General features: G+C 44.5%; 1 protein-coding gene across 1 annotated transcript in view; it reads left to right on the top strand.

The window, feature by feature from the left end:
* Window positions 1-26309, top strand: part of LIFR (LIF receptor alpha) — a 44889-nt gene that overhangs the window by 9155 nt on the left and 9425 nt on the right. The window contains exons 4-14 of the mRNA XM_023755018.1: window positions 1219-1382; window positions 5634-5808; window positions 7644-7898; window positions 12643-12772; window positions 13402-13571; window positions 15548-15693; window positions 16896-17058; window positions 19056-19126; window positions 20981-21194; window positions 24115-24294; window positions 25866-25967. Coding sequence (XP_023610786.1) covers window positions 1219-1382; window positions 5634-5808; window positions 7644-7898; window positions 12643-12772; window positions 13402-13571; window positions 15548-15693; window positions 16896-17058; window positions 19056-19126; window positions 20981-21194; window positions 24115-24294; window positions 25866-25967 — 1770 coding nt within the window. The remainder of the gene's footprint in view (window positions 1-1218; window positions 1383-5633; window positions 5809-7643; window positions 7899-12642; window positions 12773-13401; window positions 13572-15547; window positions 15694-16895; window positions 17059-19055; window positions 19127-20980; window positions 21195-24114; window positions 24295-25865; window positions 25968-26309) is intronic.

Below are 26309 nucleotides of genomic sequence, written 5' to 3'. Positions count from 1 at the left end.
TCAAACGTAGAGGGCCCTGCACCAGTGTTACCTGGTCTGCTCTGTCTTCTGTGAGAACTGCTTTTGTTTGCCTAGATGCCACCCCATTTCTTTTGGTCTCAGTGGCCCTGGATTTTCTCTGGTTGCCTTCTGCTTCTGTGTCCTTCCCTGCAGGGTCTCTGGTCTCTTGCAGGGGGAACTGTCTGTCCATGGCCCCCAGGCGAGCTTTGGCTGTTCTGCGTCTGTGCGCACATTCATCTCTCCAGCTCCACTCAGCAAAGTCCTCTCGCGTCGGGGTCCACGGTCTCTCTCCGCTGTCTGCACACCCCTCAATTACGCCTTTTCTTCCCGGGACACTGCGTCTCCCCCCCCCCCCGCCCCCCCAATCTCCTGCATTTCTTCACGATGGTCCCTCCTTCCTTAGCCTTTCCTGCTTTTCTGGCCTAGGAACTTGAGATCTCAGACGTTTGCCTTTCTCGTTATACCAACCCTCCATTTCTTTGGCCCAGTCATTTCTTTGACATGCCCACCAGATTTTGCCCTGGCTTTTCCATATACGTATCATGATCCAAGCCTCGTGGCTCTCACCAGGTTCCTACTTGATCACTTCGTCCCTTTTCCGGCCCCCCTTCCCTGCTGACCTAGCTTCCTGAAGGACTTGCAGATCTGCCCAGGGACCCATTGGCCTCCTCCCTCAGTGTCTTGGCCTTTGTTATGGTCTTGCTGCTATTGATTGATACCTATAACCAGGAAGAGCCCATGGCGTCCTCCTGTGAGTGACTCCCCCAGCGTGGGGGGCTCTGACACTGGGAGATGAGTGCGAGGGCGGCAGAGAAAGCCCCAGAGCAAGCTTTCCATCATTTTCCATCCTTTTTGTAGGCCTGACCTACAGCCCTACAGAAGTTCTTCTACTTCTCTCTGATGTGACATACTTGTAGGTCCCAGACCAGGTGACACCAGCGTGTGATGGGAACCCAGTTGCTATTCCAAGAGATATTAGGGATTTGAAACAGCCGCTGATCAATCATTTTCTCAGATTTGGCCGATGAATCACTGGGAGCCGCTTATACAAATAAATACATATATTCTCTTTTTTTCGGGAGTAGGTTGAAGAGTTTGCTTCTCATTCTTGAGTACTTACTTTTATCAGGAAGGAATAGAGTTTAAGATGAGTTGACTAATAGAAGTACAATATGAGAAACCATTACCTATTTTACTAAGTATTATCTCCTTTTTAAGCCCTCATTCCAGACCCTCCGGAGATCCTGCGTTTGTCTGCCAATTTCTCAACTTCTACGTTACACCTGGAGTGGAGTGACAAGGGCTCTGCTTTTCCCCGTCACGCAAATGTCATTTGGGAAATTAAAGTCCTACGGAAAGAGAATCTGGAACTCGTAAAATTAGTAAGTCTGAACCGAGTAGATTTTTTTCCTATGGCATTAAAGAAGCTGAATGCTTTTTAAAATGGCTTTTCAGGTGGCATCAGTGAACCTTTGGATAATTAGGGAAGTAGATCAGATATCCTTTCAGGGTTCATTAAAAACTAATCACTCATGCCCGGCCGGTGTGGCTCAGTCAGCCCATGAGCCAAGAGGTTGCTGGTTTGATTCCCGGTCAGGGCACATGCCCAGATTGTAGGCTCAGTCCCCCAGTAGGGGACATGCAGGAGGCAGCCGATTGATGCTTCTCTCTCATCGATATTTCTGTCTCTCTCTCCCTCCCTCCCTCTCTAAAAATCAATGAAAAAACAACAACACAGAAAACCCCCCACTAATCACTCAATGATTAAAATTATGTGCAGCCATTATAAAAAGGAAATTAAGGGAGGAACAATCCATGATTTTACCACTTGGGCACAGTAAACATTGTCTTCGTGTATTCCAGTCTAGCCTGTTTTATATGCATGTTTTTACATAAATAAAATAAAAGTGTACATATAATTAAGTCTATTATTTTATCTTTGTCTAATATTATCAACATAAAAAGAAATGTTTTGAAACATATTTAGCCATAGTTATTGAGAAATTTTATATAAATCTGTAAGTTTGAATATATCTTAATCGATTCTTATATTTAGTACTAATGCTTTTTCCCTGTTATTTTTTTTATATCCAGTTTTAATGGGCTTCCTTATGATCTGTCTTTAGTTTGCTCTTAATCTAAGGGATAGTGAGAAATAGTAGTGAAAAGTTTTGACAGCTGGTAACATGGTAATTCCTCCTCCTATCCTTTTACTCTTCTTCCCTAATGGGTTTGAAATATGCTTAGTTGTAGATTTAAGAACTAGACGATATCTCATGATTTTACAATTTCTTTGCCTAAGTACATAGATGAAATAGTAAAGATAAGTAGGATATTCTGTTTAATAGTTACCTTATTTTTCCTTTTTGACAATCCAACTATTACATTCCTGAAAAGAAAGTAGTCGCCGTTGTTAGCATGTATGTCATGTCTCCAGAGTTCCCGACACTGTTGTAAAAGCTGTGCACGTGTTAATCCTTTGCATCCACACAGAAGGCCCATGTGAGAGGCACTGCTAGCATCAGCCCCATTTCACAGATGGAGAGACAGAGTCCCGGAGAGACACTAAGTGGTGGGGCCAGGACTCGAACCCAGGCAGTCTGGGGCCAGAGTCTGCTCGGCCATTGCGATGATTGTACATAACAAGGATATAATTTTTCATCTATGATGCCCTCCCTTCCTTTTTACCTATCCAAACTGAACCTAGGTTTCAAGACGCATGTAAAATCCTACTCCTTATTGTAAAGCCCATCCTAATTACTTCAGCCTAAGATGTTCTTGCTTTTCTTGAATTTTGATGGCAATTCTTGCCTGTCAGTGTAATTTACAGCTAGAGGTGATACAGCTCTACTGTTGTCTCAAAGTTATCACTTATTTAAAATTATATCGAGCAGCTTTTTATTATGGCTTAAGATTTTGTATTCTGGGTTCCTACTTCCTGGCTTAGGGTAACATCTCGAAACCCTCTTTTTCTCATCTGTAAAGTGGTGCTAATATTTGCTTTAGTTAATGATATGATATTTATAAAGCTGCTAAACAATTATTAGCTGTCATTACTTCCTTTGTGGGGTAGATTTTTTAAAAAACTAATGTAGGGTTGCTAGAATAATAGGGAATCTCTTTAAAGTATGAGTGAAATCAAACATGAATGAACAGAAATATTCTACAGTTACATGACTCATTCATAACAAGACTGCAAAGGCAAGGTAGTAATTCTCTACTTTTGAGAGTACATATGATCTTTGAAGAAAAATCTTTGTATGGGAGACACAGCAAGAGGTAAGAAAATAGAGATCGAACAAGTTCATTTTAAAAAGTGAAATATAAGAGGGTAAATGAGCCAGGCCCATAAAAGTGACATTTTTATTTATAATTATGCATTATTAATATCAGAATTTGTTAGAATTGCTTATTATCAGTCATTTTGTGACAGGTTATAATGCAATTATTTTACAATACTTTAAAGATCAAGAACACTATATATTAATGTTTAGCTTATAAGTTTATTTATAGTGTTTTCGTTTATAAGTTGACAGTTTCTGCCCATCACCTCCCATACGGCCGTGGAAGCCAGGCATAGCACAGGCCAGGGTATGACCTCCAGAGGATCACCTGTAGGTCATGTACCACCTTTGCTACTCCCATTTCTCTCTTCCTTTTTTTTTTTCCAGTTGTGAGCAATGTTTCATTAACTCTGAACAATGGAAGATGAGAATTTAGTCCCCTGTCACCTCACATACTTATGTGCTTGCTTTCATGCTCCTCTCTCTCTCTCTCTCTCTCTCTCTCTCTCTCTCACACACACACACACACACACACACACACGGTTTGTGTCTTTTCCCAGAATTGTTCTGCTATAATTTTTTTGTAGACAGTATTTATTGTTTCGTATTATAGTTATAAAAACACCATTTACAGCTCGACAAGTAGTGGATACTATTCTTTTCCTTTTTTGGGGCCAGTGGGGGGGGGAAGGGGGGTAAAATTTCTTACCTTGTATTTTTAGTTTCATTTATCTACTTCAGTAATTCAATCCTAAGTTCTCTCCAGAGTGCATAAATCCCGTTAAAATACTCAAGCATACTAGTATTCTATCAGTTATATATTTGTGAGTAAATCTCTCTGAGGATCTTCTAAGTTTGCAGATTCAAACGTAGATGTACCCATCACCCATTCAAGACAAACCTTAGTGTCTTTTGGCACATTCGTTAGGAAGCTATAGTCCAAAGGTCTCCAAGATCGACCAGTTGATTCCTTTTACCTTTTTCTTTTATTATTATTATTTTTTTAATCCTCACCCAAGGATATTTTTCCATTGATCTTTAGAGAAAATGGAAGAGAAAGGGAAAGACTGAGAGAAATATCAAAGTGAGAGAAACACATAGATTGGTTGCCTCCTGCATGGGCCCTCAGCAGGGCCCAGGCAGGGAGGAGCCTGCAACCGAGGTGTACGCCCTTGACTGGAATCGAACCCGGGACCCTTCAGTTTGCAGACCTACACTCTATCCACTGAGCTAAACTGGCTAGGGCCAAGCTATCCCTTTTTTGTTAAGCTCCATTCTTTTAAAAAACATGTATCCTGTTCTTACAATATTTCTTCTATTTCTGAAGGAGGGTATGAGTGATTTAAATTTCTTTTCCTTTCTGTGCAATGTTTCTTCAAGTTCCTTTTTTCATTATTTTGACCTTTGACTTTTAGAACTTTTTCTCCACTTTCTGATCATCTTGGTTGCTGCTCATATTTAAGTGAGTGGCCCTTTAAAAATAAGAAAAATCTAATTGGAATTTTTGTTTGCCTAAATGAGGCTTGTTGACTGGGGCTCATTATAGGTAATTAGGATGGGCTATGTAATTAATAAGATTATTAATTTAGGCAAAAATCTTAACATTATTTTTTGTTGTTGTTAATCCTCACATGAGAATATTTTTCCCACTGAGCCAAACCGACTAGGGCTCCACTGATTTTTAGAGAGAGTGGAAAGGAGGGAGAGAGACAGAGAGAGAGAGAAACATCGACATGAGTCAGTTACTGTTATGCATCTGCCCTCCAGCATCTTCTGTTCTTGGCCCTTGTGCATTTACACCTTAAAAAACATCTGTCCTCTTGCTATCGAGAGATTTTAGGAAGCAAGAGAAAAGGAAATACTTTGAAGAAGTAAACATAAATGAGTCCTGATTATTGTTACTGTCACTATCCTATTTGCCTTGTAGGGAACAGATCATTTTTTAAAAGGACAAACAAGCCCTAGCCGGTTTGGCTCAGTGTATGGAGCGTCGGCCTGCGGACTGAAGGGTCCCGGGTTTTATTTCCGTCAAGGGCACATAACACGGTTGCCGGCTCCTCCCAGGCCCAGGCCCTGGTTGGGGCTTGTGCAGGAGGCAACCAATCGATATGTTTCTCTCACATCGATATTCCTCTCTGTCTTTCCCTCTCTTTTCCACTCTCTCTGAAAATCAATGGAAAAAATATCCTCCGGTGAGGATAAATAAATAAATATAAATAAGAGGACAAACCAACCTTTGGCTTACTTAGCTGGTGGTAATAGACAGTCCGTTGTGTTTGTTGATCCCAAAGAAGAGCAGAACGTATCCCTACGGGGGAATAGAGTGTTGCGTTGGTGTTCATTTTGCAGGAGACCTACAACACAACCCTGAACTTGAAGGACACAGTCCTCCGCTGGAGCTGGGCCTCGGACCTGCCCCTGGAGTGTGCCGCGCACTCCGTGGGCCTGCGGCGCTACATCGACGACGTGCACTTCTCTGGCCGCAAAGAGTGGAGCGACTGGAGCCCCCTGCAGAGCATTTCCCGTAAGCTGACGTTTAAAGAACGTTCGTTTCCCGTGGATGCGATTACCCTTGTTTCAGGGGGAGATGCAGTTGAAGCTTTCAGTTCTCGGACCCCCGTTCGTCTGCATGAGGGTCACCTGGGGATCTTCCAGGCCCCCCATCCCAGTGTGTGTTGATTCAGAAAGTCTGAGTTAGGCTTGAGGAATCTGTATTTTTAAAGAACTTTCTGAGTGATTTGAAAAACATCCAGGTTTGAAAATCACTGTGGTAGACATTGAAGACCATCTAAAATTTGTGTGTAGTTGGTAATGAGGTCAAGTCTGTATTTTTAAAAAAGGCTCCGAATTTCTCATCCACAGAGCAGACCCCTCGGGGTGACAGATTTTTGCAGAGATATGGGAATCGGCAAATATGCCCCAACTCACCAGCACATTGAGTAAGATTCCTATGCAGGTAGAAGGCTGGCAGCACGGGAGAGGCCCAGCAAATTATTGGCAATAAAACGACGTTCTTAAAAAGACTGCGCCTCATCGTAGATTCTTCACCTTAGTGACAGTCTGGAGAAATGGATCCGAGGAAGGAAGGACTGGAGCAGGTGGATAAATAAGGATGATTTTTTGCAGTTGAGGACAGTGAAGGCGCGACTAGATCCCCGGGGTTAGAAAGGATGAGGGGAGAGATTTGCAAACACTGAGGAGACAGAAGGAGAATCGGGGACGGTGCATTTCCTCAGGGAGCAGCTGAGCCAAAGATGACGGTTAGTTTGGGCAGCTGGGTAGCTGGGTCTGCTTTCCACTGAGACAAAATAGATGAACGCATCAGGTAGGAAAGATCCACTTCATTTTTTATACATTGAGCTCGAGGGACATAGGAAGTGTCTGGAAAGCAGTGTCTCCTAGGCAGCTGGAAATACAGGTTGGCCACCCGGGTGATTGGTTGGAGCTGGAGATAACCTATTTGAAAATCAGCAGCAGATATGTGATGTGAAAAATGTTTAAATCCCGGAGGTTCCTGTAGCTCAGGGAAAGGGGAATGGAGACCAAGGACCCAGCCCTTAGAAGCTTTATGTCTAAGGGGAGGATAGAAGAGAGAGACCAGCAAAGCAAACAGCCGCCAGGGGTGAAGAGTAGCACAGGAGGGGACAGCCAGGGAACCCACGAGCGAAGGGAGTTTCGAGAAGGAGGACATTGGGCAGCTACCAGATGCTGTGGACATCGAAGGGGAAGATCGCTCAGAGGTGGCCGGTGACGGAGCAGTTCGGCCAGCCGGCCACTTCCGTGTGGAGTGGTTGGGGTAGAGCCACATTGCCGCCTGGGAAAGAGTAAGTAGGTAGAACGGAGACTAGAGGTAATTTAAAAGAGTGGCTGTTCAGGAGAATAAAAACCAGAGGTGTGGCTTTAAGCTGCACAGAGTTGGGATTAGAGGAAAAGTGCTGTTTCAGAGGTGGAGTATTCCAGCATATCTTCAGGCTGATGGACAGTAGCAAGCCTGCCTTAAATACATAGATCCATTCACAGGAAGGGAATTAATGACTGACTTGTGCTTGGTGTTGACTTTTCACATGTGGATATACTCGTAAACCCATTTATCAAACTTTTAGAACTTCTTGGACATGAACCTATGACCTTAGACATTGACCTACAACCCCCTCTGTTCCCACCATCGCTCCATCATATGTAGATAAAACCATGCATGCTTTATTTCTTGTATATGCCTTGTTCCTCTGTAACCTGGAGGACATCCCTGATCTTCAGGCCACCGTTATTATAAAGCTGCCAAAGTGTGTTCTGTATGCACTGGTCTACGTTATGGTAAAAGACTTCTAAAGTCTCTGTAATTCCTTTTGATCTTTCTAGGGTCTACTGATACTCAGAATAAGGTTTTTCCTCAAGACAAAGTGGTACCTGTGGGCTCAGACATAACATTCTGTTTTGTGACTCAAGAAGAAGTGTCATCAGCACAGATCAGCTACGCAAAGTATCCCCTTATTCATCTCGATGGGGAAAATGTGGCGATCAAGGTCCATAACATTTCTGCTTCTATAAGTAGTGGAACAAATGTGGTTTTCATGACAAACAAAGACATGTATGGAACAGTTGTTTTTGCAGGATGTAAGTATAAAATATATATTTTTAAAACTGTTTCTATTAATCAGTTTTTGCCCTTTGAAAGCCTTAATGCTTTTTCGGGGGGGCCTGAGGTGATTCTATTTCTTGTTTATTTTTTTATTCTTTAATATAAATGATATAAAAGGCAGCAGAATTTTACTTGTTTACAGGTGAGATCTAAGCTTGTTCTCTACATATGTGTATTTATATATCTTGTAGGTTTCGTAATAAGAATTTTATTTTAAATTCTCAGTTAACAGGTTCACCGAGTCAAGAGAAGTTAATATATAATTTCTGAGTTCTTTAAGAATTATTTCATACTAGGGGCCTGGTGCAGGAAGATTTGTGCACGGGGGTGGGGGGTGGATCCCTCAGCCCGACCTGCACCCTCTCCAATCTGGGAGTTTCTGTCTGTCTTTGCAGTCATATGAGCGAATTGTCTGATACCCCAACCCAGTTTGGTTTTGTGCTCACAATAGTAGAGGTCTTTTTTTTTTACTTTGCTCTATTGGTGGAGATTTCCTAGAAGTTGCAGGATATCTTCCTTTTCATTTTTCCTCGACACTCTGACTTTACTTATGTCTCTCACCTTTGCTTTCCCTCCATCCCCCACCAAGCAGTAACTTGCTCCAGGCTCACTTTGCTCTAGTGTCTAGGAAATCCGTCTGCCACCAGAACTACGATTCCCAGCATTCCTGGTGCTCCCCGCGCTCTGGGCTTCAGCTTCTGATCCAGGGGCTGCCACCATAACTACAATTCCCAGAATTCCTGGTGCTCCCTGCGCTCTTGGTTTTCGCTTCCAGTCCAGGGGCTGCAGAAAGGAAAAGGACTAGGAACTTCAGCTGCCCCCAGGCCGGGCTGACAGGACCAGACACTCCAGTGGCGTCCCTGGGACCCAGGCTGCTCGGTGACTGTGCGCGTAGGCTAAGAGTGGCCAGGGGGGCGGGGACGCCTTCCGCATTGCCACAGTGATGCGGCAGGATTCCCGCCCCACCCCCCAGCCACTTGGCACCTGGGCAGGTGCTCACTGCCTACAGGCCCGCCATCTTTGTTGGGTTAATTTGCATACTCACTCCTGATTGGCCGTGGAACATTGTGAAGGGACAGTCAATTTACATATTTGTCTATTATTCGTGTAGATAAGTTAATTTCCCACCTTATTATAGCATACCTTTTGAAAATAAGCTCCCAAATTAAAGAAATTGTAATGATTTTATGCAAAATCTTTCAATAGCATGATATTTGTTTCTCCCACTTTAAGAAGAATATATTTGAGAAGAGGGCAGTTGGAGACATGGGTGAGAAGACGTCCTCCCTATTGTGCTGTGTGTCCTGTGTCCCAGAGTGCAGGGCATCTCTCTATTCATGTACTCACTCCTGCAGATCTAATCTCCAGGGCAATCCAGAAGTCGCTGTGGGGTTGCCAGATCTATATGGGTTGTGTTGAATGTGCACAGATAAGGTTGTTATGAGTTCTTGGTCCCCTCCCCTGAGGTCACTCTGGGCTGGTGCAGATATAGCTCTGTCTCCAGCAGGGATTCTGCCCCCCCCCCCCCGCATTCTTCATTCAAAGGCTCTGCGAGTGGTCTAAGGGTCTCCTGAAATGAAGTGTGTGAAATGTAGTGAGTGGGTTTCGATTGCTTTGTGATTTTCTTATGCTTTTATTAAAAAAAAACCTAGAGGCCCAGTGCATGAAATTCATGCTAGGACTGGCTGGAGATCAGGGCTGATCTGTGGGGCAATTGACAGGGAGATGGGGGGGGGGGGGGCGCTGGCACCCGCCTTGGCTGGCCTGGGCCTATGGGCTGGGGGCAACTCCTGTGTTGAGTATCTGCGTTGGTGATCAGTGTGCACCATAGTGACTGGTTGTTCCACTGGTCATTCTGCCATTCAGTTTACTTGCATATTAGGCTTTTATTATATAAGATATATTTTTATTGATTTCACAGAGGAAGGGAGAGGGAAAGAGAGAATCATTGATAGGCTGCCTCCTGTTCACCCCACACTGGGGATCGAGCCTGCAATCCAGGCATGGGTCTTGATTGGGAATTGAATCTTGACCTCCTGGTTCATAGGTTGATGCTCAACCACTGAGCCACACCTGCCAGGCTCTTACACTTTCTTCTGATTCTCGGCTTTGCTCCAGGTCAGCAGCCCTCCATCTCTGTCTCACGTCCATAGACACTTAGGATGAGTTACCTTCAGTTGCTGATCCACTTCCAAGGGAAGAACCAGGATTAGGTGCACTTCTCAGCTTGTTGGCCATAACCTTACTCTCTTTTGGCCTCCCCAGTAATGCACTGGAATTCAAGTGAGGGTGAGGTTATGTTCAAATTTAAGTTTCAGAAAATTAGATTTTCTTTCCTGATGGTATTTTAGGATATGATGTGCAGTCTAAGTTGAGAAGCAGTGGTATACGGAGGGAAGCTGCCCACTAGCTGATACCAAAAAGTGAGATATCCACTTACAAACATGAAAGAAAGAAGTTAAAACTTAAAGGATGAGAATATTCACAGGTGTTATTATTTTAGTGTTCTAATCTTTTATCAGAGTTGTAGAACAAACCCATTTATTTCCTAATTTAACCTCCACTTGTAACATCTGTTGGTGGAAATATCACTCACTGTTTGTGAACTCAGAAGCAGCTGTAGACTTTCCCTCTGAAGGAAGCTCTTTAGAAACTTACAACCAGGGCAGTTTATGGTGTGAGGAAGGGAGATTTGTTTGTTTTCTTTCGCCTGTGGGCATCCTGTTAACCCACAATTTATTGAAAAGACTGGAAAGAATTTTAGAAACAGTTTGTCAGCTTCCCCCTCTACACACACATTCGTAATAAAAACCAGCCAATATTTTGATTTGGATTACATTAAATCTATCAACTTAGGAAAATTTTCTTTCTCACAGTATTGAGTCATTCAAACCAAGACCATGGAATAGCCCTCCATTTAGTTAGGTCTTCTTTAATTTATCTTGGTGGTAAGAGGTCTTGTATATCTTTTAGTAAATTTACTCCTATGTTTATGCCAATTAAAAATGCCTTTTTTTTTTTTTACTTCTCAAGCTTATTCTTGTAATTGAAAATAAATTTATCATTTCACAGACAGGAGAATAGTTATTTGCCAATACTTGTCAGTGTTCATGTATGAGCTAATTTAATCATAAGCAAAACAGATCTTCTGTGAACAGTATTTGTTCAGTAATCATTCATATGAGTCATTTTTATCGCTGGAGCTACTTCAGCATTAAATATTGACCTAAGTGTTAATCTTTCATCATACTTAAGATGTTTTAAAATAATACACTGTGACATAGGATTGGAACATGTAAATATTAATATCACATGTCAAATTAATACTTTCTCATTTGAAAATATTTTCATAAAAATGGCTTTGATTTTTAAATTGTTATGTGCTGGTACATAGAAATACAATTGATTTATACCTAGTTTGCCTAGCTTCAGTTGATTCTTTTGTAAGTTAATGTCTTTGAAAGGAAAAGAAAAGCCATACATTAACTTATAAATACTGCCCTCTGACATTTTTTTCTTTCTCTCTTTGCTTCCACTTCTTTCTACTTTGCGCCTGTTATTTGGACTTGAAGTATTTCAGCTTAATGTGTCTGCTAAATACTAAAATAATAAGCATTTAAAATATACTAAAAAATGTGCTGTCATTTTAATAAAGTGACTGAAGTTTTGCCTTAGATTTAAAACAAATTTCAAACCAAATATGTCAGTATTAGTTTCATTATCCATTTGTTAGACTTTGATATAAATACTCGTCACTCCTGGTATTACCTAAAACATCACTGTAGGACATTATTCTTATCTCTGGAGCAGGTATATGAAATTTGCTAAGTCTTGGTTGATAAACTAAGAACTTTTTTGAACATTTAGTTGTTTTAAAATAAGATTATTTTACATAATTTTTCAACAAGTAGATAATTGTTTTTTAAAAAGCTTACCTTCAGTGGCAGATAGTTTGGATAAAGTTTTGGGACACCCTATGTTTTCGGTTAAACATCACAGAAATATCAATTTCTATAATCATTGTCAGACTGTAGAATTTTTCCCTTATCACTTTAAAAGTCTCAGACACACTTAAAAAAAAAAACCCACACCTTTTTTTCTTTTTTCTGGTCCTTCCTGAACAAAGCCAGAGAGAATGGTTTCAATAAAGAATGAAAATGACAGAAGAGCAGAATTCACTTTCAACATAGGGAGATGCAGAATTTTACTGAGCATTACTTTGTAAATAATAGTCCTTGGGACTTATTTAAGAACTTGAAACTTGTAACATGACTTAGGTTGACTTTTAATATGACTTGGTACTTCTTTTCAAGCCATATATATGATCCATAATAATATGTTTAACCTGTAGATTTTTCTGACTTAACTTATTGGACACACCTTCCTTTGAGAGATTTTATAGACTCAAATAGTATTTAAAGGGAGAAAATATAGTCGCTATCTTCGAATTGCTATTGGGGGATTTTCAAATGAGCTAATACTAGTAGTCACTCTTCAGTATAATTTAATCTGTCATTTCTTATGTAATATGAACTCTGAACAAACATGCTATGGAAAGAACAGTAATTCCTGCATTGTTCAAAAAGTAAAATATGAACAGTACATTATCTCATTTTAAAGAAGTGGTACAAAATATAATTAACATATATGAAACAGAACATTTTCAGGGGGCATAGGTGTCAAGATAAGTAAGTACATTTTTTTTCTTTTTCCTTTCAGATCCACCTGATATTCCTCAAAAGCTGAACTGTGAGACTTACGATTTAAAAGAGATTATCTGTACGTGGGACCCAGGAAGGCCGACGGCTTTGGTGGGCCCACGCAGTACAAGTTACACTTTGTTTGAAAGGTAAGCGTCACCAGGAAAAGACGCCAGACTTAAGCAGCATAGAGTCCATTAGAATGATGTCAATGATACAGCGAAGTGCTCTATCTCTTTTATATTATGAGCAAGATAGAACACCAGATACGTAGTATAAAATGGGATATACTGCAACTCGATGCGTGCAGACTGGATTTGTCTCCTTTTTCACAAAGCCCAGAAGGAAGAAGCCTCAAATATGAGCGAAGACTGTTTCTCGATAGCGGGCTTACGGCTGATTATTTTCTTCTATTTACTGTATCGTATACACTTTCTTCTCAGGATGTAGTACATCTATAATTAGAAATAGAAATACTTTGAAAACATTAATTGTTAGAAATTTACCCATTCATTTTTTCCTGCACCGTTTATCTCTTGCCATTTTGATATTTTTAAAAAAATTTATTGATTGATTTTAGAGAGTGGGGGGTGGAGAAAGAGAAACATTGATTTTATTGTTCCACTTATTTATGTATTCATTGGTTGATCTTGTATGTGCCATGACTGGAGATCGAACCCACAACCTTGGTGTTTTGGGATGATGCTCCAACCAACTGAGCTACCAGGTCAGGTCTTGATATTATTTTAATATTTCTTATTCCTCTCTTAATTTCCAGTTTTTCTGGAGAATCTGTTAAATTTAAAAGAGTTGAAGCACCCATTAATGAAAGCTATCAGTTATTCTTTCAAGTGCTTCCAAACCAAGAAATATATAATTTTACTTTGAATGCTCGCAATCCTCTGGGTCAGTCAGAATCAACGATTTTCATCAACGTGACCGAAAAAGGTAAGCTGCTACACAAACCAGTGTCTTACAATAACTTAGAAGTGGCAAAATGTCTTGAGATCAATGAAAGGTCCGTCTAGGGCAGTGATGGCGAACCTTTTGAGCTCGGCGTGTCAGCATTTTGAAAAACCCTAACTTAACTCTGGTGCCGTGTCACATATAGAAATTTTTTGATATTTGCAACCATAGTAAAACAAAGACTTATATTTTTGATATTTATTTTATATATTTAAATGCCATTTAACAAAGAAAAATCAACCAAAAAAATGAGTTCACCATCATAGGTTCACCATCACTGGTCTAGGGATTACTTTTTACTGATTTTCTGTATAATTACTTAGTATTAATCTTGTAAATGTCATTTTAAAAGCTTTAAAATGTGTAATTTCAAGTTTCACCCTTTTGTTGAATCCAGGTAAAATTTTGAAGGTCATTTCATTTACATAGAAACTGTCATTATCTAATAGTTTTTGATTTCTGAAAAAAAAAATGCCCAATTTTTAAAGACTTTTTGTTTTGAAATAATGGTAGGTGGTTGCAGAAAATAATAAATTAGAGCCCTGTGACCCCTTCCCCTGGCTTTCCCCAGTGGTAACCCCTGATGTTACTGTAGTACAAGATCCAAACGAGGCAACTGACCTCGGAACAGTACTGCCAACCACACTACCGACCTTGCCCAGCCCCAGTTTTCACATGCATTCAATTGTGTGTGTGTGTGTGTTGTGTACATATATGTGTGTAGGTCCATGTGATCGGATTTATGTTTAGATTCATGGAACCAACACAGTCAAGACTGCTGTCACCATGAAGGCACTTCCTCATGCTGTCCCTTTAACACCGCCCTCCTCCACACACACACACGCTTTCACATCCCTGTCCCTGGGCAGCAGCCGATCTGCTCTTCATCTCCGTTGTGTGGTCATTTTGAGAGTGTCATATGATTGGAATTGTGCCGCATGTAACCTGTGGAGGTTGGCGTTTTTTACTAAGGGTAATTAATATCCTTGAGATCCATCCAAGGTATATGGATCAGTAAATAGTTCACTCCTTTCCACTGCTGATGACTTCTTAAATTTTTGCCAATCCTATGAATCTGTAGCTTAAAATAGAGATAAAATATGGCCCAGCACTTTGGCCTTCATCCCCATGGTCATTCCATGCGCACCAGCCGTGCCGGGCTCTGCAGCACGGAGATTAACAGACGCGGAGAAGGACTTAAACCCGACGCCCTCTGGTACAGCCGGCCAGTGATGGGCAGTGGTCCTGCTGCCTGGTTTGTTACATGTAAATCACCTTCATCAACTATTTCCTCCCAGCGTCTTATTTCCTTATTTTACCTAAGGACACGATGGCTACATTTTGTACCTGACAGCGTTTGTATGTAGTTGTCTGCCCTCTGCCATTTCAGCCTTATTCGCTACATGATTGTCCCCCACCATCAGACCGGGGCGTGCAGTCACCAGCGTAGGGTGCTCCGCTGTGCCAAGACCCCGACCTGAAATGCTTTCCTGCGTTCGTTTTGCCAGCTTTAGTCTGATTCTTCTTTCCAGGCTCATCCCCAGTCCTGTCTTCACTCTAGGATACCCCCTACCACGTTTATGTCTAAATTCCTGTGGTGCTTAATATGTGTGCCCCACATTTAGAATTTAGCATCTGTCCTCCTGTTCATTTTCTTTCTTTTGGTTTGTCGTCCCCCCCACGTAAGTCCGGGGCTCCTTGCAGGTAGAGACGATGCTCTGACCACCTTTTAGGATTCCTGACACCAGTTCAGGAACCTGAGCGAGGTCGGTTCTTAAAAAATGTTGGCACGTGGTTGGCAGTGAAGCAGCGAGGTTTGCGTATTTCACAAACACTGAGCAGAATGTTGTTGATTGGCACTAACAGTACCTCTCTTGGTCTTTACTGTCCTTGATTCTCATTTGTCATGTTAGAAAATAGCTGTTAAAGTCATTAATCTTTAAAAATTGTATTTACAGTTCACCCCCATACTCCTACCTCAGTCAGAGTGAAGGATATTAATTCAACAGCTGTTACACTTTCCTGGCATTTACCAGGCAACTTTGCAAAGATTAAACTGTTATGTCAAGTTGAAATTAACAAAGCTAATTCAGTACAGGAATTGGTGAGTAAGATTCTCCTGCAAACTTCCTTAGAGGTTATTATCGATAAAATACTTCATTTTCAAAAATAACTAAGTAAGTTTATATGCATAAGCTCTGAATATTGATTACAGAGATTTGCTAAGGACCACGATATTATGTATGAATGTAATGACAGCATTGTGTGTGGCACTTGGAAACAACTATAATACTGGCTACTGCGGAGCATAAGTTTGACTTTTACTCAGATTGTTTCTGGGTCTAGTGTAGCACCTGGCGTGTAGCTGGTGCTCAACAAATTTGTGAATTAGCGAGTGGCTTCTGCTGTAACCTTTAGCATCAGATAATGGACTAATTGGCACCGGAGAGAAGATGTGATTTTAAAACCGCTAAGTGCAGCTGCAGGAGCAAGTTATAATCGGTTATTATAAGTCACAACATGACTTCTTAATACATTTTAAATACTTAGGTTGACTTTTATACGGCACCACCTTGTAATTGGTGGTAACGTCCAAAATAAATGATATCATACTTAAAAATTCATTTGGAAACTTACTAATGATCTCTAGATTGTCTTCAGTTGCACTGCAAGCCGTAACTCTGAAAGCTCCTTTGGAGTAAGTAACCGGGAGATCCCAGGCTTCCCCAGGGTGTGCAGATCCCCGAATTTGTTTTGGATGGCTTCCTTTTAATTTTATTTAGTTTAAATATTTGTTGAATAGTCTGCAGGTTAAGCACCAGACTAGAGGTGCTAAGTGCCATGTTGAAAAACAGGGCTAAGCCGAAGCATGCTTCCAGAAGCTTCCAAATACACCTGAATGACACGTGCAACCCTCAAGGTCACCTTAAACCACCCAAGTATATTAAGGTTTACTGCATCACCACTAGCCGTTGATTTACCAAACTTATGTTCTCCTCTCTGCATAATTTAACCGACCATTATTCATTAGATTCAGTATTTGGATACAAGACACCTCCGTTTTGTTTATTGCTATTGCAGAGCTTAATTTCACTGATTTGGCATTTATGTAAGAATTAAAATATGATAGGGGATGATCTGAGAGAGGCAAACTCATGTGGCTGTTCAGTCAATTGGTTACAAATTAGGGAGGCTTTCTTATTTTTAAAAAGTACGTGTACATGTGTGTGTATATATATATATATATGTATATGTATTCATCCACAGGTGATATTTCATGTGCACCTATTGTTTGTTTTCTAATAGCGGACTGTCACAATCAAAGGAGTAGACAATTCAAATTACCTCATTGCTGTGGACAAGTTAAGTCCGTACACTGTGTATGCTTTTCGGATTCGTTGTTCTAGTGAAACTTTCTGGAAATGGAGCAAGTGGAGCAATGAAAAACAATATTTAACCACAGAAGCCAGTAAGTTAACAGAGTGATTTATGGTTAATTATTACTATGGACCCTGACATGCTGCAACTGCTTTTAGAGAAAAATGTCACCAAAGTGACTGAAAACAGGAGAGTGGGTAGACAGATTGTGTAATTATATAACGCCTGCTGGTAACACATTATACAGACGTTTTGAATGATGGTCTTTAAGGTTTCGTGATGATATGGGAAATGCTGGGCATGTGCTGTGTGCGAGGACCAGGCTACCCTCCCCGCAAGTCATGTCTGTGTTAGAGTGATGGGTAGGAAACCACACCTGGAACCGTGGGGATATCGTGGCGAGATTCTTCTCACACACTCTCCTCCTTTTCATGATCTAGATTGCCTTTTTTAGTAAAAACAAGTGTTAATGGAGAGAATTTGTTGGAATTTTTATTGCTGACCTAGGCCTGAGAAATGGCCGGGGCTAAGGTCTCCAACTTTAGTTTCCACAGCTACACCTAGAGCAGCATAAGCTATGCAATCAGGTGACTGGTTTTCTGACTATGATCCCCAAAGACAGAATAAGATTCAACCCCTGAACCCCAGTTGCCGGCTTTAAAACAGAAAATAGAAATAGGTGTGGTTTTGAGGAATCATGCCTCAAAAGATAGCACATTCTTTATTTGCATTTTGTAATAGAGGGAGTATAAAACTCCTCCCAAATTGAACAAACAGTAAAACAAAGAGTGATGGTTGTTCATCGGATGTTGTGTCTCCACACGAAGACTGAGAGGGGAGAGGGGCTTTGCGGTGTGTGTAAGACTTACTTGGATCATCAGAATCGAATCCTATGCATGAGTCCAGAGCATCTATTGCTGGGTGACCAGTTACCCCACAACACTCTGCTTTCAAGCAGCAAACATTTCCTGTCTCACAGTGAGTGAGTGTCCTGGTCAGAGGACTCCGGAGCAGCTTCGCTGAGCATCTCTCCTGAGACCACTCACCCCGTGGGTGGGGGCCTCGAGCTTGATGGGGGCCAGAGGGTCTGCTCCAGGCGGTTCTCTCAGGGCTGCGGGCAGGAGCCTGCGTTCCTCCCACAGGGCTGCTGGTGTCCGCCGAGGAGGCAGCCGGCTGCCCTGGACTTAGTGGTCATCGAGAGAACAAGGCCGCCTCCACAACCTCCTTATGACCTGGCCGCAGGAGGGACATACCTTCACGTCTGCCGGTCCCTGTTGGTCACACAAGCCAGCCCTGATACGGTGTGGGAGGGGGAGGGACCCACAGGGCAGGAACAGCCCCCACAGGCAAAGCTTTGTCTTCTGTTGATGAGCTGTTGCAGCCGGAAGGGCAGGAGCATTTTGTTTATGCTTCATTGAGGTGAAGCCATTCATCACTTGACAAATACCTGTTGCGTCCCCCACCGTGTGTCAGGAATTGTTCTGGTCTCCAGGGACAGAGCAGCAATAGAACAGCAATCTCTGCCCATGGGTTCTAGAGGGTTGAGATTTAGAAATCATTATTTTTATTGTATATTAGTATGCCGGGTGGTAGTGAGTGCCACAGGGAAAAATACAACCTAGGAAGGGGGCCGGGGAATGAAGACGGGGTGGTGGGGAGGGGAGTTGCCATCTTAAATAGGGTGGCTGGGCGGGGCCTCGGGAACAAGGTGACCCTGGGTGAGTGAGCCAGCCTAGTGGTTTCTCAGGGGAAGGGAGGGCGAGAAAGTCAGGGAGCCCGGGCAGGTGTCCTCTGCAGGTCTGAAAGCAGCCAGGAAGCCAGTGTGTGGCCAAGGCCAACTGGAGAGGAGGACTCTACCGGCACTGACAGCCGCGAGGGGGGTTGTTACCATGCAAAGGGGCCTGGTGTTTTGTTGGCGTTGAGAGCGTTTCCTTCTTCATTTTCAAGTGGAAGCCACTGTGTGTGCTTCGAATTCTTACCGAGAATTCCAGAAGCCTAGAAACAGATTTCAAGCACCACCATCTCAATTATTGACATCAGCTGACGTAGCAGCATCCTCACATACTAACTTTTCCGTCTCTTTCCTAGTTCCTTCCAAGGGACCGGACACTTGGAGAGAGTGGCGCTCTGACGGGAAGAATTTAATAATATATTGGAAGGTAACTGTCTCGTGTTTCCTTGAATATTTATGTGACTTGGTTATGGTAAACCACCTGACTTCCACAGGGTCCTGAGGCATCGGGGAGCCAGGCAGGATTCCTCAGGCCTGCAGAACTGCTCCTAGCCCCCGACTCCTCCTCGCTGCTGCACCCCCGCCACTTTAGTGAGGGTCTCAGATCTCAGCGTTCTGTGCTGTGACCTTACGAGGCCTGTAAGAGACCTGAGGGTTTCATGGATTCAGTCCCTCTCACTCTAGTCAGAAACAAAGCCAGACGCGACAAGTTAGAGTCCTGACTATTTGTGTTGCATTTTTTTTCTTTGATGACTAGGAAATCAATTTTTAAAATAGATTTTTTATGTCATTTGTTTCCCTTAAATAAATTGTGTCACAATAATGACAGGTAAACTGGTTTTGTAAAATTTTAGATAAAATACGAATTGCATTCTATTTTACTGTTTTTCCCTAGTAGAGCGAACATTTTTGTTGCTATAGTTTTTATCTGGTTTATGAACATTAAAAACACAAACAATTGTTTTTCTACACCAGATTTCATAACCAGATTCCTTTAAATAGTGAATTTTGTTGTGGAAAGAACCAGATTGTTTTTGCAAAACCTTGACATCACTTCAGCTTTGAGGGGTGAGGCCTGAGCGTAGAAGTCCCGTTGCTCTGAGATCGTCCGGATGGGACTTGCGTCCCCTTAGCCACCGCAGCGGCCTGTCAGGTCTCACAGTCATGGTCGTGATTGCCCAAGTTACTCCAGTGTGGGCGAAGTTCGGAAAATTGTTCAAACTAGATGACTGTTTAACCGAGGATTAAAAATGTTGAAGTGATTCAGACTAACTGCAGCCACGAGGTTAATTGTTCTGCCATATTTGGCTGGAAATTACGTTGTTTGGGACATGTTGGGGTTTCTAAACATGTGTCACTGGGCTGTCCGAGGGGAGCCCAGTGGGCGGTGGTGGGAAGTAAGGCTCTGAGCTCAGGGAGAGATGGGAGCTGGAGACAGAGCCTTGTGCATGTGGCGGGGGGGCAGTTAGGAAAATAACACAGCAGTTAATAAACAACAGGACAAGAATTAAACTCCTTTGCGCAGCCCCGTATAAGTGGGATCCCTGGGGAGGTGTGCAGGTGGAAAGGGGCGGGTGGGACCGGGGAGGTGGCAGCATATACAGCCAGCGAAGCAGGCAGAGCCAGCGGAGGAGACGGAAGATCCAAGGGCCGGGTGGCCAGAAGGAAACAACATACATTTTCTGTAATGAGCATGTACCACCTTAAAGTGAGAAAACAGTGAATGTTTAAAAAGCCACAATGCCATACTTGTTAATGTTTTGATTTTATATAGAGCAGTGTTTCTTGGAACTTTGTGGTTTGCTTCTGAAAAATGTGAGGTTAAATAGGTTTTTTTTAATTATATTTTTATTGATTTCAGAGAGGAAGGGAGAGGGAGAGAGAGAAACATCAGTGATGAGAGAGAATCATTGAGCGGCTGCCTCCTGCATGCCCCCTACTGGGGGCTGAGCCCGCAGCCCAGACATGTGCCCTGAGCAGGAATGGAACCATGACCTCCTGGTTCATAGGTCCACACTCAACCCCTGAGCCACGCTGGCTGGGCTGAATGTTGTTTTTCATGTACTTAATGTTTACAGTTTTGTGTGCTCGTACTGCTCACAGCACTTGTTCTCCTTCCGTCTCACCCTCCTGGTTTGCCCAGGTCTCCGTGGATGTTACCCTGTTTGTAACAGCATCATCTTTTCTGACATTATCGTGTCGTGATAGTGTAGTGTTCAGGTTGGACTCGATGGTCAGTTTTTCAGGGCTTTGTCATAAATTATTTTTCTGTTTTTCATAGCCTTTACCCATTAATGAAGCTAATGGGAAAATACTCTTCTATAACGTATCCTGTTCGTCGGAGGAGAAAACACAGTCCCTCTCGGAGATCCCTGACCCTCAACACAAGGCAGAAATACAACTGGACAAACATGACTACATCATCAGTGTGGTGGCAAAAAACTCCGCGGGCTCCTCGCCGCCTTCCAGAATAGCCAGCATGGAAATTCCGAACGGTGAGTGCGTAGGGAGTGTGATGCCCGAGAACGGAAACCGGAGCGAAGTATTTGGAAGGGGTGGCTTGCTCTCGTCCTGCTGCTGGTATAGGAGGAGGAACAGACGGGAATACTGCTCACTGAGACCCCAGTCATGAGTCTCACCTTGACGCATCTGTGGATGGACAGGAACTATACTGTGCCTGTTACTCTAACGCAGTGGTCGGCAAACTCATTAGTCAACAGAGCCAAATATCAACAGCACAACGATTGAAATTTCTTTTGAGAGTCAAATTTTTTAAACTTAAACTATATAGGTTGGGACATTGTTATTAACTTAATTGCGGTACTCCTAAGGCTTAGGAAGAGCCACACTCAAGGAGCCAAAGAGCCGCATGTGGCTCGCGAGCCACAGTTTGCCAACCACTGCTCTAAGGCATCATGTTGGAGGGGTACAGTCGTGGGTGTTACTCTTCGGAAGAAATGCTTTAACTGTTTATTCAGATACCGTTTTTTATTTAGCTCCCCAACACCACGGAGTTGATTCTATGTCAGCTAGGCTATTTCCTGTCAGGCAGGAAAAGATAATCAGGGAAATATGTTTTTATTGTTTTCAGAGAGGGGAAGGGAGAGGGAGAGATAGAACCATCAATAAGAAACATCAGTCGGCTGCCTCCTGCATGCCCCCGACTGGGGACTGTGCTTGAAACCCGGTCATGCGCCTTGGCCAGGAGTTGAACCCTCTTGGTGCATGGGCCAAAGCTCAACCACTGAGCCACACCAGCCAAGCAAAAGATACTCAGTTTAAATGGCAGCTTTGTTGATAAGACAGTCTTTTAATAGGAATCCCTTATTGATAAGTCTCAATCAGACCTCCAGTATAAACTTATAAAAAATTTGGTGTAATTTTTAAATTGCTTAATGCCTTCCCTTAAGTTTTATGGTTCGCAGTGAGGGGGCCATTCCTCCTTAGCCGCCTCGGCACTTTCCCGAGTGGGGAGTTCACATACCACGTCACCTCTGCTTGGAATCAGCTCCTCTTCTGAGTCACCCCACCCCCGCTGTTCTGCCCCAACATGGGGCATCTTTCTCTGAGCACCCACTCCCGAAGGAAGACAGATGGGTCCAGGCAGGGCCCTCTCAGTATCCTTTCACTTCTGGCTTGAGGCAGTCTTATCACTTGTTACTGAACTGGTTCTGTGTTTGCGTGGATCCCTGGGAATCAGAAGGAGGGAAAGGGGAGCAAAGCACATTTCAGAGACACAAACACCAACCACGTCCAGTGTCGGTGCACACCTGCTCCACACCCACCAGGCCCAGTGTCAGTGCACACCTGTCAGTGCATACCTGCTCCACACCCACCAGGCCCAGTGTCAGTGCACACCTGCCTGTCCACACCCACCAGGCCCAGTGTCAGTGTCAGTGCACACCTGCTCCACACCCACCAGGCCCAGTGTCAGTGCACACCTGCCTGTCCACACCCACCAGGCCCAGTGTCAGTGTCAGTGCACACCTGCTCCACACCCACCAGGCCCAGTGTCAGTGCACACCTGCCTGTCCACACCCACCAGGCCCAGTGTCAGTGTCAGTGCACACCTGCTCCACACCCACCAGGCCCAGTGTCAGTGCTCACCTGTCAGTGCATACCTGCTCCACACCCACCAGGCCCAGTGTTGGTACACACCTGCTCCACACCCACCAGGCCCAGTGTCAGTGCACACCTGGATCCACACACACCAGGCCCAGTGTCAGTGCACACCTGGATCCACACACACCAGGCCCAGTGTCAGTGCACACCTGGATCCACACACACCAGGCCCAGTGTCAGTGCACACCTGGATCCACACACACCAGGCCCAATGTCAGTGCTCACCTGGCTGTCCACACACACCCGTGCCCCGGAAAGGGTGGCGGCAGAAAAGAGAGAGAGAGGGATGTATGAACAGCCCCAAAGCAGATGACCACTGACTTGGGTACTTCATTGCTCTCGATGGGTAGTAGCTGGGTTACCTTCTAATGCAGGATCGATATTGTTACCTTTTCCATGTGTCTCCAGAGGACAGTGACCTACAGAGCCCACAGCACCTGGCCCTCAGCTCTGGCTCCTGACCTCCGGGAGCAGCCTTTGTCCCCGAGGGTCCCCGAATGCAGGCCTGCGGGCACAGCACCGGCCTTTAATCTCACTGAGCCAAAGCTGTTAATGCCCAAAGTCTTCTTTATTCTAAGCCAGATTGTTGCCTGTGTTCAGGAGTGGTTGCTTCATGAATGAAAATGTAGGTTTCTGCCCCTCTGTGTCCACACTGGCCATCCCATCCCATCCCACAGCTGTTCATCCCAAACCATTGCAGCAGATTCCTCCTCTCCCTGCCTAGAACCCCTGCGGTCCATGTGGGGGAGGGGGAAGTCGCCCAGGAACGAAGAGACCGGCTGGTGCAGCCACACCTGCCTCCTGCTGTGCGCTCCCTCCCTGCTCTGTGTGCTCTGACCAGGCTGGGGTTGCAGGCTCGGCCCAGCTGCCATGGAGCTCGCACCCACAGGGGTGACAAGAGGAAGGGTGCAGCCTAGGCTGCCCACTCACGCCCTGCGCCGTCCGGCCTGCTGTCCCCTCCAGTGCCCTCACTACTCCCTCTGCCCGAGCCTTCCCGGCCCTGGCCCTCCATCTTCATGTCCTGGCCCCACCACCTCGCCTCCTGATCCTACTGCTTTTTCATTCCTTTGTTTCAGCTGCTGAGTTCATCTCTATGCACAGGTGACTGCCATAGTTACAACAAAAATAGCAGAGCCACACTCCCACATTTTACTAACGGTTTACCTGGCCGGAGCCCTATTCTAAAATTTCTCTGCAGGGAAGTAATTTCTCTAACTCTCGCCCACTTTCATGAGGTTTTGCCTTACGTTATTATTCATCACATCAGCAAAATGTCCTCCTTTGTCGTTGAAGATGATCTCAAAGTAGAGCAGACAGTGGGAATGGGGAACGGGATCCTCCTCACGTGGAACTACGACCCCAACATGACCTGCGACTACGTCATTAAGTGGTGCAACACGTCGCAGCCGCAGCCCTGCCTCATGGACTGGAAGAAGGTCCCCGCCGACAGCACCGAGGCCGTCATCGAGTCGGGTGCGTGCTCCGAGGGCTCCCCGGGGGCAGGGTCGGGAGAGCAGCCCGGGGGCGGCTGGTGCAGTGCAGGGACTGGTCTCTCTCCCCACTGGGCAGGCGTGGGCTGGTCAGCTTTTCTGGAAGGTGCTTTGGGGCACGTGTGTGTGAAAGGGTTCAGATCCCTCGATCTAGGAATGACTAGTCTAGGAGTTTATTCTAAGAAACAGAGCAGCACAGATTCACAGCTGAGAATGCTCACCACAGCACTATCGTCATCAACATTGAATTGAACACAGTGAGTAGGAGAAGGAGCCAGTCCTGGCACTTGTATGAAATGGAGAGTGGAGCAGCCATGAAGCATGCGTGGAAGGGTTAACACGGGAGATGCTCATGGAGGAGGCTATAGAACTATGAGGAGTGGGGCCGCACGCAGTGTCATTGCCCGTGTTTGCCCAGGGCCCGGGTACCAAGGTCAGGGAGACGCTGAGCACGAAGGCCCTGCACCCGCATGACCACTTTGCCTGACGTCCATCAAGGGCACTCGGTGTGGCAGCGGGCACATGGGCGGACCAGCTCCCTGACCGCTAACCAGCCCCACCGAGCCTCTGGTGAGCTGCCCTGGAGGCCCTGCGGCCTGGATTAGCCCCAGGGGCACTGGGTGACCTTGTCCTTGGGAATGAGTGCCCTCTCCCAGCCTCGCTGTTCCTTCCGAGTAGCTGACCAGGGTTGTGTCTCTACCCAGGGGGCCTGGAACCGGCAGCCTGTGGTGGAGCCGTCCTTCCCCCGCAGCTGGCCCTCCCCTGCTCGGTGCTGGCTGTTCTCCCTCGCTCCCTGTCACTGTCAGATGGTGGGGACGAGACTCCTTTGTTAGATGACCACCTGTGGGGTCCGATCAGGTTCCGGGTCTACTTGGAAGGCAGCCAAGCTGCTTCCGGTGCAGAATTGACCAGGGCAGGGATTGTGGCTCCGCTATCCTTTCTCCCCGCACCTCCCAGCGTGCTGGCTGCACCCACCCCTTCCCTGGGCCTCCCCTCGCGTTTCCCCCACAGGCAGCTCCTGGGCCTCTCACACTGGTGTCTGCGCTGCCCTCCATCGTCCCCACCTGGGCCTGGAAGGTTCTCGGGAGTGACAGGGGGTGGAGTGATGTGGAGAGGCACCACCGTAGATGCCGTGCCTGGACGGAAGTGAGGCTGACACCTGTGGGGAGAGGAGGAGCGCCTTCCAGCCAGGAGGCAGAGGAGCCATGGCCCTGCTGGGTGGAGAAGAGTTAGGTCACTGGCCCAAGGTCACCCAATGCGGATTCAGCCTGCCATTGCCTGGTTTTAAAGAACAAAATCAAAGCCTCGATCACCATGTTTTCCCCTCTTCAAGGTGATACGTTATAATGCTGAAGTGTTCATTACAATAAAAGTGAACTTAATTTGTTTTGTCAGTTTCCTCTCTGAATATTTACCAATTTTGAAGATATGGATGTATATCTTTTGTAATAAGAAATCGTGTGTTTAAAATTTGCTTTGGCGGTTTCAGAGGAAGCCGTTATACGTCTGATATTTCTAAAATAGATATTCATGGCAACTGTGTCCCTCCTACAGATCAGTTTCGCCCAGGCGTGCGGTACCACTTCTTCCTGTACGGGTGCAGAAACCACGGCTACCAGTTGCTGCGCTCTGTGATTGGCTATGTAGAAGAATTGGGTAAGTTAAATGGGTACATTTTCTGAGAGGTCAAGGTAACATGAATCGACAACAGTTGGATTCTAAAAGTAGATTAAATTGGGAGGTTTAGTTCAAGGAAGGAAAAATAATTTGTGTGATACATTTAAAATTATGATTACTTATTCTTCATTTAGTGTTTGTATTTCACAAATTTATTGTCATTGAAAAAAATCTTATTTCAAAAATACTTAATTTGTAGTTCTACAGATTTAAATAGCTATTAACTTATGCCAGACCATCAACAAAGGGGAAAATACGAATGGAATCTATTTGAGTAGCCACTTAGAGATTTTGTGTAGGTTGCTTCCCTAGATAGCAAGT

Source organism: Myotis lucifugus, unplaced genomic scaffold, assembly GCF_000147115.1.
Source record: "Myotis lucifugus unplaced genomic scaffold, Myoluc2.0 scaffold_68, whole genome shotgun sequence".
NCBI classification, from domain to species: domain Eukaryota; kingdom Metazoa; phylum Chordata; class Mammalia; order Chiroptera; family Vespertilionidae; genus Myotis; species Myotis lucifugus.
The sequence above is the reverse complement of the archived record's forward strand: the minus strand, read 5'-3'. Positions and strand labels throughout refer to the sequence as shown.